General features: G+C 37.3%; 1 protein-coding gene across 4 annotated transcripts in view; it reads right to left on the reverse strand.

Moving 5' to 3' along the window:
- The window catches only part of ERCC8 (ERCC excision repair 8, CSA ubiquitin ligase complex subunit), an 88,711-nt gene that overhangs the window by 22,782 nt on the left and 51,874 nt on the right, over positions 1-14,055 (reverse strand). For all 4 annotated transcript variants that reach the window (XM_028849449.2, XM_028849447.2, XM_001082072.5 and 1 more), the window contains 2 exons: positions 12,428-12,528; positions 11,090-11,214 (listed from right to left, as the gene is read on the reverse strand). In XM_028849449.2, coding sequence (XP_028705282.1) covers positions 11,090-11,214; positions 12,428-12,528 — 226 coding nt within the window. The remainder of the gene's footprint in view (positions 1-11,089; positions 11,215-12,427; positions 12,529-14,055) is intronic.

A 14,055-nucleotide genomic window follows, 5' to 3' on the forward strand; every position in this document is an offset into this window, starting at 1 on the left:
AAACAACTATAAAACAATGAAGAAAATGGCACTAGTAACTCCTTGCCTATCAATAATTAACTTAAATATAAATAGATTAAATTCTTCAATCACAAGACATAGAATGATTAATGGACAAGAAAACAAGACCAATGTATATGCTGTCTACAGGAGACTCACTTTACCTTTAAGGGTACACACAGACTGAAAGTAAAGGTAGGAAAAAAGAAATTCCACGCTAATGGAAACCAAGAGAGCAGGATAAGCTATACTTAAATACGTAAAATAGACTTTAAGTCAAAATGGTAAAAAGAGACACTGAAGGTCTTTACATAATGATACAAAGATCAACTCGGCAAGAAGACATAACAATTGTAAATACATATGCTTTCAATATCGGATCACTTAAATATATAAAGCAAATATTAATAGATCTGAAGGGAGAGATAGACTGTAATGAAATAACAGGAGACTTCAACACCCCACTTTTGGCAATGTATAGATCACTCTGACATATAAAATCAACAAAGACACATAAGATTTAATATACAATCAACAAAGACACATAAGATTTAAACTCTACTCCAGACCAAATGGACCGAACAGACACATACAGAACATTCCATCCAACAGCTGAAGATACGCATTCTTCTTAATTGACTATAAAACATTCTCTAGGATAGATCCTATGTTAAGCCATAAAACACAGCATAACAAATTTAAAAAGACGGAAATAATATCAAGTATTGTCTCAAACCACAATGATATAAAACCAGAAATCAACAACAGGAAGAACTCTGAAAAATTCAAAAGTACACAAAAATTAAACAACATGCTCTTGAAGAAGCAATGGGTCAACGAAGAAATTAAAAGAGAAATTTAAAAATTTCTTGAGAAAAATAAAAACAGAAACATAGCTACCAAAACCTATGAGATACAGCAAAAGCAGTTCTAAGAAGGAAGTTTATAGCAATAGATGTCTATATGAAAAAAAGGCCTCAAATACAACCTAATGTTGTTATCTCAAGGGACTACAAAAGCAAGAGCAAAGTAAACCCAAAATTAGTCCAAGAAAGGAAATAACAAATATAATAACAGAAATAAATAAAATACAGACTGGACAAATAATATAAAAGATGAAGGAGACTTGTGAGAGGTGGCACCAAGATGGCTGAATAGGAACAGCTCCAACCTCCAGCTCCCAGCATGCGCGACACAGACGATGGGTGATTTCTGCATTTCCAACTGAGGTACTGGGTATATCTCACTGGGGTGTGTCGGACAGTAGGTGCAGGACAGTGGGTGCAGCCTAAGGAGTGAGAGCCGAAGCAGGGCAAGGCATCGCCTCACCCAGGAAGCGCAAGGGGGAAGGGAATTCCCTTTCCTAGCCAAGGGAAACCGTGACACACAACACCTGGAAAATCAGGTCACTCCCACCCTAATACTGCACTTTACCAAGGGTCTTAGCAAACAGCACATCAGGAGATTATATCCCGCACCTGGCTCAGAGGGTCCAACGCCCACGGAACCTCCCTCATTGCTAGCACAGCAGTCTGAGATCTAACTCCAAGGTGGCAGCGAGGCTGGGGGAAGGGCACCGCCATTGCTGAGGTAAACAAAGCGGCCGGGAAGCTCGAACTGGGTGGAGCCAGCCACAGCTCAAGGAGGCCTGCCTGCCTCTGTAGACTCCACCTCTGGGGACAGGGCATAGCCAAACAAAAGGCAGCAGAAACCTCTGCAGATGTTAATGTCCCCGTCTGACAGCTTTGAAGAGAGTAGTGGTTCTCCTAGCATGGAGTTTGAGATCTGAGAACGGACAGACTGCCTGCTCAAGTGGGTCCCTGACCCCCCGAGTAGCCTAATTGGGAGATATCTCTCACTAGGGGCAGACTGATACCTCACACCTCACACAGCTGGGTACACCTCTGAGATGAAGCTTCCAGAGGAACGATCAGACAGCAACATTTGCTGTTCAGCAATATTCACTCTTCTGTGGCCTCTGCTGCTGATACCCAGGCAAACAGGGTCTGGAGTGGACCTCCAGCAAACTCCAACAGACCTGTAACTGAGGGTCCTGACTGTTAGAAGGAAAACTAACAAAAAGAAAGGATATCCACACCAAAAACCCATCTGTACGTCACTATCATCAAAGACCAAATGCAGATAAAACTACAAAGATGGGGAAAAAGCAGTGCAGAAAAGCTGAAAATTCTAAAATCAGAATGCCTCTCCCCCTCCAAAGGAACACAGTTCCTTGCCAGTAACGGAACAAAGCTGGATGGAGAATGACTTTGACGAGTTGAGAGAAGAAGGCTACAGACGATCAAACTTCTCTGAGCTAAAGGAGGAAGGACGAACCCAGCACAAAGAAACTAAAAACCTTGAAAAAAGATTTGACAAATGGCTAACTAGAATAACCAATGTAGAGAAGTCCTTAAACGACTTAATAGAGATGAAAACCATGACACAAGAACTACATGACAAATGCATAAGCTTCAGTAACCGACTCGATCAACTGGAAGAAAGAGTATCAGTGATTGAAGATCAAATGAATGAAATGAAGTGAGAAAAGAAGTTTAGAGAAAAAAGAGTAAAAAGAAATGAACAAAGCCTCCAAGAAATATGGGACTATGTGAAAAGACGAAATCTACATCTGATTGGTGTACCTGAAAGTGATGGGGAGAATGGAATCAAGTTGGAAAACACTCTGCAGGATATTATCCAGGAGAACTTCCTCAACATAGCAAGGCAGGCCAACATTCTAATTCAGGAAATACAGAGAACGCAACAAATCTACTCCTCGAGAAGAGCAACTCCAAGACACATAATTGTCAGATTCACCAAAGTTGAAATGAAGGAAAAACGGTTAAGGGCAGCCAGAGAGAAAGGTCGGGTTACCACAAAGGGAAGCCCATCAGACTAACAGCAGATCTCTCAGCAGAAACTCTAGAAGCCAGAAGAGAGTGGGGGCCAATATTCAACATTCTTAAAGAAAAGAATTTTCAACCCAGAATTTCATATCCAGCCAAACTAAGCTTCATAAATGAAGGAGGAATAAAATCCTTTACAGACAAGCAAATGCTTAGAGATTTTGTCACCACCAGGCCTGCCCCACAAGAACTCCTGAAGGAAGCACTAAACATGGAGAGGAACAACTGGTACCAGCCACTGCAAAAACATGCCAAAATGTAAAGAACATCGATGCTAGGAAGCAACTGCATCAACTAACGAGCAAAATAACCAGCTAACATCATAATGACAATATCAAGTTCACACATAACAATATCAACCTTAAATGTAAACAGGCTAAATGGTCCAATTAAAAGACACAGACTGGCAAACTGGATAAAGAGTCAAGACCCATCAGTTTGCTGTATTCAGGAGACCCATCTCACATGCAGAGACACACATAGGCTCAAAATAAAGGGATGGAGGAAGATCTACCAAGCAAATGGAAAACAATAAAAGATAGGGGTTGCAATCTTAGTCTCTGATAAAACAGACTTTAAACCAACAAAAATCAAAAGAGACAAAGAAGGCCATTACATAATGATAAAGGGATCAATTCAACACGAAGACCTAACTATCCTAAATAGATATGCACCCAGTACAGGAGCACCCAGATCCATAAAGCAAGTCCTTAGAAACATACAAAGAGACTTAGATTCCCACAAAAAAAATTTTTTTTTTTTTGAGATGGAGTCTCGCTCTGTCGCCCAGGCTGGAGTGCAGTGGCTGGATCTCAGCCACCCCATCAAAAACTAGGCAAAGGATATGAACAGACACTTCTCAAAAGAAGACATTTATACAGCCAACAGACACATGAAAAATGCTCATCATCACTCACCATCAGAGAAATGCAAATCAAAACCACAATGAGATACCATCTCACACCAGTTAGAATGGCATTCATTAAAAAGTCAGGAAACAAAAGGTGCTGGAGAGGATGTGGAGAAATAGGAACACTTTCACACTGTTGGTGGGAGTGTAAACTAGTTCAACCACTGTGGAAGACAGTGTGGCGATTCCTCAAGGATCTAGAACTAGAAATGCCATCTGACCCAGCCATCCCATTACTGGGTATATACTCAAAGGATTATAAATCATGCTGCTATAAAGACACATGCACACATATGTTTATTGCGGCACTATTCATAATAGCAAAGACTTGGAACCAACCCAAATGTCCATCAATGACAGAGTGGATTAAGAAAATATGGCACATATACACCATGGAATACTATGCAGCCATAAAAAAGGATGAGTTCATGTCCTTTGTTGGGACATGGATGTAGATGGAAACCATCACTCTCAGCAAACTATTGCAAGAACAGAAAACCAAACACCGCATGTTCTCACTCACAGGTGGGAATTGAACAATGAGAACACTTGGACACAGGGTGGGGAACATCACACACTGGGGCCTGTTGTGGGGTGGGGGAAGTGGGGAAGGATAGTATTAGGAGATATGCCTAATGTAAATGTTGAGTTAATGGGTGCAGCACACCAATACGACACATGTATACATAAGTAACAAACCTGCACGTTGTGCACATGTACCCTAGAACATAAAGTATAATAAAAAAAAAAAGTTGAAGGAAATGAAGAGTTGTTTTTTGAAAAGAGAAATAAAAATGACAAACCTTTAGTTAGACTAATAAAAAGAAAAAACAGAGTAGATAAAATCACAGATAAAAAAGGAGACATTACAACTGATACCAGATATACTTCAGAAATACAAGGGACCATAAGAGACTATTAGGAACAATATCATACCAACAAATTGGATAGCCCAGAAGAAATAAACTGAATTATGAAGAAACAACAAATCTGAGCAGGCTAATAAGTAAGAATATTAAATCACGAATAAAGAGTCTGCCATCAAAGAAAAGTCCAGAGCCAGGTGGCTTCACTGATGAATTCTACCAAACTTTAAAGAAGTACTAGTATAAATTCTTTCAGACTCTTCTAAAAACCTGAAGAGGAAATACTTTCAAATTCATTCTACAAGGATAGCAATACCCTGATACCAAGATGGCACAGGAACAACAACAAAAAAGAAAACTATAGCCCAGATGCGGTGGCTCATGCCTGTAATCCCAGCACTTTGGGAGGCCGAGGCAGGCAGATCACCTGAGGTCAGGAGTTCGAGACCAGCTTGGCCAACATGGTGAAACCCCCATCTCTACTAAATATACAAAAACAACAACAACAACAACAAAAAATAACAACAACAAAAATTGGGTGTGGTGGTGCTTGCCTGTAATCCCAGCTACTCGGGAGGCTGAGGCAGAAGAATCAGTTGAACTCAGGAGGTGGAGGTTGCAGTGAGCTGAGATTGCGACACTGTACTCCAGCCTGAGCAATAAGAGCAAACTCCATTTTAGAAAAAAAGAAAAAAAAAAAAAACACAAAACTGCAGGCCAATAGTCCTAATGAACACAGATGTAAATATCCTCAACAAAATACTAGTAAATCTACTCCACTAACTTATTAAAAAGATTACTCACCATGATAAAGTGGGATTCATCCCAGGGATGCAAGGATTTTTCAGCATATGCAAGTCAACAAATGTGATACATCACATTACCAAAATGAAGGATAAAAAGCATGTGATCACTTCAACAGACATGTAGAAAGCATCTGTCAAAATTCAAAACCCCTTCATGATAAAACTCTCATTAAATTAGGTATAGAATGAATGTACCTAAACATAGTAAAGGCCATATATGAGAAACGCAAAGCTAACATCACACAGAATGGGGGAAAAGTGAAAAGCTTTTCCTCTAAATCTGAAATAAGAAAGGATGCCCACTTTCACTCCTTCTATTCAACACAGAACTAGAAGTCCCAACAAGAACAATTAGTCAAGAGAAAGAAATAAAAGACATCCAAATTGGTAAGGAAGAAGTTAAACTGTCCCTACTTGCAGATGACATAATCTTATAGAAGACACTGAAGACTCAAGCCAAAAACTATTAGAACTATTAAAAAAATTCAGTAAAGTTGCAGAATATAAAAATCAATATACCAACACCAGTAGTGTTTCTATACACTAACAGTAACTAATTTGAAAAAGAAGTCAAGAAAACAATCCCACTTACGATAGCTATATAAAAAAATACTGGCTGGGTGCAGTGGCTCATGCCTGTAATCCCAACACTTTGGGAGGCCGAGATGGGTGGATCACCTGAGGTCAGGAGTTGGAGATCAGCCTGGCCAACATAGCGAAACCCTGTCTCTACTAAAAATATAAAACATTAGCTGGGTGTGCTGGCGGGCTAGGGAGGCTGAGGCAGGAGAATCGCTTGAACCCAGGAGGTGGACATTGCAGTGAGCTGAGATTGCACCAATGCACTCCAGTTTGGGCAACAAGAGCGAAACTCCATCTAAAACACACACACACACACACACACACACACACACACACACACCCCAAAAAAACCCCAAAAAACTTAGGAATAAATTTATCCATGGAGGTGAAAGATCTCTACACTGAAAACTGTAAAACACAGATGAAAGAAATTAAACAAAAAATAAACAGAAATACATCTGTGTTCGTGGATTGGAAGAATTAACACTGTTAAAATATCCATACTGCCAAAAGCAATCGACAGATTCAATGCAATCATTATGAAAATATCAATGACATTCTTCACAGAAATAGAAAAAACAATCCTAAAATTCATGTGGAACCATAAAAGAACTTGAATAGCCAAAGTAATCCTGAGAAAAAATAACAAAGCTAGAGGCATCACACTGTAGCTGAGATCTGACATGAAAACATACTACAAAGCTACAGTAACTGAAACAGCATCATAGTGGCATTAAAACAGACACACGGATCAATGGACAGTATACAGCCTAGAAATAAATCCATCCATTGAACAGCCAACTGATTTTTGACAACAATGCCAAGAACACACATAGGGAAAGGATAATCTCTTCAAAAATGGTATTGGGAAAACTGGATCTACAAATGCAGAAATATGAAAGTAAATCCTCTCTCTCACCATATACAAAAAAAAAATCAACTCAAAATGGATTAAAGACTTAAATATAACACCTGAAAATAAAAATCTAGTAGAAAATGACAAGACAGAAGCCCCATGACATTGGTCTGGGCAATGGCTTTTTGGATATGACCTCAAAAGCATAGGCATCAAAAGCAAACATAGATTAATGGGATTACATTAACCTCAAAAACTTCTGCACAGTAAAGGACATAAGCCTCAGATTAAAGAGGCAACCTATAGAATAGGGGAAAATATTTGTAAACCATATATATTTGATTAATATCCAAAACATATAAGGAACTCAAACAACTCAAGAGCAGGATAATAAATAGCCCTATTAAAAAATGGGCAAAATACCTGAAAAGACATTTCTCAAAATAAGAATTACAAATGGCCAAGAGAGGTACACAAAAAAATACTCAGTATCAATAATCATCAAGGAAATATAAATCAAAACCACAGTGAGACACACCTGTTATAATGGCTTTTATCAGTATGACAAAAGATAATAAATGTGGCAAGGATGTTGGTGGGAATGTAAATTAGAACAGAAATTAGAAAAACAGTATAGAGGTTCCTCAAAAAATTAAAACTAGAACTACCATATGATCCAGCAATCTTACTACTGGGTTTATAACAAAAGGATATGAAATCAGTGTGTCAAAGAGATACTTGCACCCCCATGTTCACTGCAACATTATTCACAAGATATGGAATCAATCAAAGTGTGCATCAATGGATGAATGGATAAAGAAAATGTAGTGTACATATACAATGGAATACTATTCAGCTATAAAAAGAAGAAAATCCTGTAATTTGTGACAACAGGGATGAACCTGGAGGACATGATGTTAAGTGAAATCAGCTAGGCACAGAAAGATGGATATTCCATGATTTCACTCATATGTGGAATCTGAAAAAGTTGATCTCTTAGAAGTAGAGTAGATGGTGGTTACCAGAGGCTGGGGTGGTTAGAAGAAAGGGGGTTTTGGGGAGATGTTGGTTAAAGGATATATAATTACAGTTAGATAGGAGGAGTAAGTTTAAGAGATCTATTGTTCAGCATGGTGACTACAGTTGATTATGATATACTGTGTTATTGAAAAATGCAAAGACAGTGGATGTTAAGTATTCTTATTGCAAAAATAACCATGAGATAATACATTTGTTAATTAGCTAGATTTGGCTGGGCGCGGTGGCTCAAGCCTGTAATCCCAGCACTTTGGGAGGCCAAGACGGGCGGATCACGAGGTCAGGAGATCGAGACTATCCTGGCTAACACGGTGAAACCCCGTCTCTACTAAAAAAAAAAATTCAAAAAACTAGCCGGGCGAGGTGGTGGCGCCTGTAGTCCCATCTACACGGGAGGCTGAGGCAGGAGAATGGCGTGAACCCGGGAGGCGGAGCTTGCAGTGAGCTGAGATCGCGCCACTGCACTCCAGCCCGGGTGACAGAGCGAGACTCCGTCTCAAAAAAAAAAAAAAAAAAAAAAAAAAAATTAGCTAGATTTAACCATTCTATAATGTATATATTCTTTTTTTTTTTTTTTTTTTTTTTTTTTGAGACGGAGTCTCGCTCTGTCGCCCGGGCTGGAGTGCAGTGGCCGGATCTCAGCTCACTGCAAGCTCTGCCTCCCAGGTTCACGCCATTCTCCTGCCTCAGCCTCCCGAATAGCTGGGACTACAGGCGCCCGCCACCTCGCCCGGCTAGTTTTTTGTATTTTTTTTAGTAGAGACGGGGTTTCACCGTGTTAGCCAGGATGGTCTCGATCTCCTGACCTCGTGATCCGCCCGCCTCGGCCTCCCAGAGTGCTGGGATTACAGGCTTGAGCCACCGCGCCCGGCCTATAATGTATATATTCTATTTACTTCAAAACATCATGCTGTACATACATATGTACCATTTCATCTGTCAACTTTATTTTATTTTATTTATTTATTTAATTATTTGGTTTTTTTGAGATGGAGTCTTGCTCTGTTGCCCAGGCTGGAGTGCAGTGGCATGATCTCAGCTCACTGCAAGCTCTGTCTCCTGGGTTCACGCCCTTCTCCTGCCTCAGCCTCCCGAGTAGCTGGGACTACAGGTGCCCACCACCACACCCAGCTAATTTTTTGTATTTTTAGTAGAGACGGGGTTTCACCGTGTTAGCCAGGATGGTCTTGATCTCCTGACCTCATGATGTACCCGCCTTGGCCTCCCAAAGTGCTGGGATTACAGGCGTGAGCTACCATGCCTGGCCTGTCAACTTTAAAGTGAAAAAAAAAGAAGTTACTAAATGGCAGGACTGGTTCTCTCTGATAGCTCTTTAAAAATATGAAGACAGTGTGTTTTTCCTTAAAGTAATCTTTTCTGGTATCAACTGTAAGTATTCTATGTAGGTTAGTTTCTGGGATACCCTAGTCATCTATGCATGAATTACTTTTACTTTGATCAAGTCCACTCTAAAATGTATTATCCATTTTCAACACACTATTTTAGATATGGACTTAATAGAAAAAATCCAAAGGGCATGAGACTCACCTTCAAGAAGGAAAGAAAAATGGAATAGAACCACATGAACAATTTATATATACATTCAGTACCATTTATATTTATCAAATTAAACTTTGACACACATGCCCAGCTACTCTTCCAGAGTGATCCTGTCACTTCTCCACTCACAAGCCTTCAGTGGCTTTCCATTTCATCCAGAGAAAAGCCTGAGCCCTTACAAAGGCCTGCAGGGCCTGTATGCTCTGGCACCCTAGTTCCTTCTGTTCCTCATCTGTTATTCCCTTCATATTCCAAGGCAAGAACCTCTTAGCTCTTCCTTGTGTATCCCAAGCAAGTTCTCGCCTCAGGGTCTTTGTACCTTTTTTCTTTCTCCGACTAGAATGATATCCCTCAGCAAACAACTGATGAGCCACTTCCCCATTTCCTTCAGGCCAAATGTCACCTTAGTGAAGCCTACCCTGACTGCCCTATGTGAAACAGCAACTCCAACTTCCCAATATTTCCTGTGCTCCTTTCTTTGCTTTTCTTCATAGTCCTCACTCAATCTAATATATAATTTATCCATCTGTCCATCTATTAATTGATTGATGCCTTTCATCCTCTTGCTGAAATGTAAGCTCCATGAGGATAGGACTTTTTCATGTTTTGCCCACTGCTGTCTAATACTGCCTGGCAAATTAAATGCTGATTATTATTAGCACAGTATCTAACATATAAGCTCTCAATAAATATTAGCTATTATTATTATCACCAAATTATAAGCTTTTAGCAGTTTATTCTGAAAATTACTAAACCACAGGCATACCTGGTAAGACTACAACATACATAAAAATAAGTATCAGAAATTAATAGCCACATAAGAATACAGCACCTTCAAAATATATTTATTCTAGTAGTATTAATAGTCACATAAGAATATAGCACCTTCAAAATATATTTATTCCGGTAGTATTTAAATAAAGTACTACATATTCTAGCACCATAAAATTCATTGTGAATTTTGCTTACAAGTCATATATAGTACAGGTTAAGTATCCCCATCCAAAATGATGAGGACTAGAAATATTTTGGATTTTAGAATATTTGCATTACTGCCTGAACATCCCTAATCTGAATATGCAAAATCTGAAATGTTCCAGTGAGCACTTCCTTTGTGTGTCATGTTAGCACTCAAAAAGTTTCAGATTTTGGAACATTTCAGATTTCAGATTTTCAGATTAGGGATACACAACCTATATAAAATTTGATTACTTAGCTTAATATCTTTAATTTATATCAGTGGTCCTCAGTCTTGTTTTCCATACTACACTTTGCAGTTCCATTGAGAACAGTTTTCTCTACTACACTTTGCACTCCCATTGAGAACAGTGGCTCAGTAGAACAGTGATTCTCTGCTAAGTAGGGGGAATGTGGTAGGTAGTGGGTAAGGGTGGGTTGTCTTGAGTTGAGAATTACTAGTCCACGTAATGGAAACACATTTTTAAAAAGAGTTGTCATTCAAAGGGAATAAATGAGTTACATATATTAAAAAAAAAAATCAAGTATATGTCACAGATCCATTTCTTAATTTATACCCAAATATATACTTAAAAATCTCTTACAAGTGTGTTTTCTCCATTGGAACTATTCCAGAGCCTCATTCGATTATCTGTACCAACAGTGAGGAGGTGAAGCCCATCACTTGTAAAACATAAGCCATTAACTTTCCCATTATGAGCAGTGTTTGCTGCAATGAAAAATATGGTTCAGTTTATCTGTTCTTGTATTCAGGACATATTTAATGTTTGATGATATAATTATTTAAACATATTAAAGGACAACTACTTGAGTTACTTAAAAAATGTAAGTAGATTATACTTAAAATTAACCAACCCTTCAGATTATTTGAATAGGATAAACTATATAAATCAGAACCATAAAAATAGAGGAAAACAAGAAAAAAGGGAAAAAATTTCTGCCAAACATCCTTTTTTTTTCCAGCAAGGAAGCTGTACCATGAAATTCAATTAAGTGTGTAGCTTAACACTAAAATTAAAAATTAAATGCCTTTCATCTCTCTTATATTTTTATTGCTAACCTAAAAATAACTCCATGGACTATTAAAATCAGTAATTCTAGTGTTTTCCATTAAAAAAAAAAAAACCTTAACGGGAAGGATGACTGTTGTAGTCTCAAAATTTATATCACTTTCAAAATTAACAAGTTCGAGAAAGCATAATTCTAAAACAGCCTAATTAATTTAAAAACATATAAAACATGTTTTATATAGTTTACATGTTCATAAGGTTTTTAAAAAAACCATATAAATTCTAACATATGAAATATATTAGGATGAACTATATAAAACCTATGATTGTTTTATATAGTTTTTTAGTTTAAAAATACATAGTTTTTTAGTTTAAAAACTTAAACAATCATAGGTTTTCTATAGTTCATTCTGATATATTTCTGGTCCAGAATTAATTCTATACCAAAATTTCTACATAGGAATTAAATTATACTGTAAAAATGCAGTTTAGGTACTTTGTCACATGGATTGCAGCTGACTCACATTTAACACAATTTTACGTTGATACAATGGCCACAAAATGTTACTATTTCTGTAATTTATTGTGACTTTTTAAATGGCATTGAATTTGTATAGCTGGCCTCAATGGAGCAAAAACAAAATAAGTAAAGCAAGTTAATTCAGAAAAATTTCTACTTTTGAAAATTTGGGGGCAAATGAAACTGTCATTTTTATTTGTATCTTAAAGAAAGAGAATCATAAGTTTTTTTTTACATAAATTAAGAAAGTGATATATGATGAATGCCTTTTTAAAAAATGATAAAGTTCGCAATTTGTCAATATGCATTTATTATTTGGCTTCAATTAAAAATGTTCAATGTGAAAAAATACTATCATTGTCGTATTTCTTCATTAACGTGTTCTTCCTTACCTGATTCAACAGCTTGTGACTTTTTCCCATTATGTTGATCAAGAGTAATCAAACATCCTGATGCTCTTCTCACATCCCATAATTTTACTCTACTGTCAGCACTGAGAATAAATAAATGTTACATTGACATATGTAGCTAGGACAATGACTGTACCCCTCACCCACCTTTCTAGTTTTATGGCACACAGAGGTCTTGTTATATAGGTATGTATGTATTCATACATTAGGGTTGTTGAACTTTCGCCTTTTCAACAAATATTCAATAGTCAACAGTAGCTCAAATTAGTGAGTAAACAGCAAAAAAAAAAAAAAAAAAAAAAAAAAAGTAACCTTTCTTTTCCAGATAACAAGAACAAAATTTTGCTACTTTTTATACCGTTTTAAATTACATGAGCATCTTTTCTCCCAAGGACCAGAAAGGCTTGTAGCTTGTCCCTAGTAAGTTCCTTACCATACCTTCTCTACCGCTTGTTATCCAAATGCTGTCAAGACAAGCAGTTAACTAATTTTACTTTGCTCAAGAATCTATTTGCTATGATTTGGTGTTTTTTTCCTTTTTATATAAAAAACGGTAAGAGTTAAGGTGAATAATGAGGACAATGCATTTCCATTTGGTTTCCTATACTCAAATCAATCTTTGCCATATATGAGAGAACTATATTTAATGTTGCCTAGAAATTAAACACTTACTTCTATTTTCTTTCAAGTAAGCGAAAAGAAGAAAAGTAAATCTATGATCAGACATCTATTTCAGCTTCTAGATTATTTCTAAAGAAAAATGCCCGGCAATCCAATGTGCTGCTAATCAGTTCAACTGATGCTATCATGTCCTCACAAGGACCTCAACAATATTGTAACCCAGGGGGCTATTCAATGTCATTTTAATGAGAGAGCACTACATTACATTTTTATAAGCCTATTTTTTATTTATAAGTTTTAAAAAATATACACACAGGGTGTACTGGTTTCTATAATCTCGATTCTTTTCACAGATGATCATCAAACCTAGCCAACTGGAATAGTCAGCAAAAAGCTAGCATTTCCCATTCTTAAGTTGGTTTTCTTTCTTTCCAGGTGAGGGAAACGAAATCAGTATGAGGATTTACGTTTCTTCTGAAACAGATTAGATTTGAACATATCCAACTTTTAACACTGATTACTAGGTCCATTCTGGTACTGATTCAAATTTCTGGAGTATTCTTATAATTGAAAGCTTCTTAGCTCTCCTCTTACCTGATGAAAACCAAGTTAAGCATGAAAAATGTAAAATCCACCCAAGCATAACCAGCACCTAGTTCCTAACCTTCATACCTCTTTAGCTAGTCTTCTTATGGCTACATTATAGACCTTGCTGCACTTTAGAAATGGTAAATTTCAACATCACATTCTGCCAATTATTAACAGAAGCTTCTTTGGGGCCTAAACTGTGGCAGGGAGCGAGGGCTGGAAACTTAAAAAAAAATCCAGACACAGATCTTTATAAAATTAATATGAATAGCTTTTGTAATAATTCTTCTTCTACTTAAAGCTTTATGAAAATATATCAAAATATTTGATTACTACTTCCTATCCCTTCAGTTTTTAAGTTTTCTTAGTCTAACTCTCCTACTTCATTAGATCCTTGATCC

The sequence above is a fragment of the Macaca mulatta genome, chromosome 6 (genome assembly GCF_049350105.2).
Source record: "Macaca mulatta isolate MMU2019108-1 chromosome 6, T2T-MMU8v2.0, whole genome shotgun sequence".
Lineage (NCBI taxonomy): Eukaryota > Metazoa > Chordata > Mammalia > Primates > Cercopithecidae > Macaca > Macaca mulatta.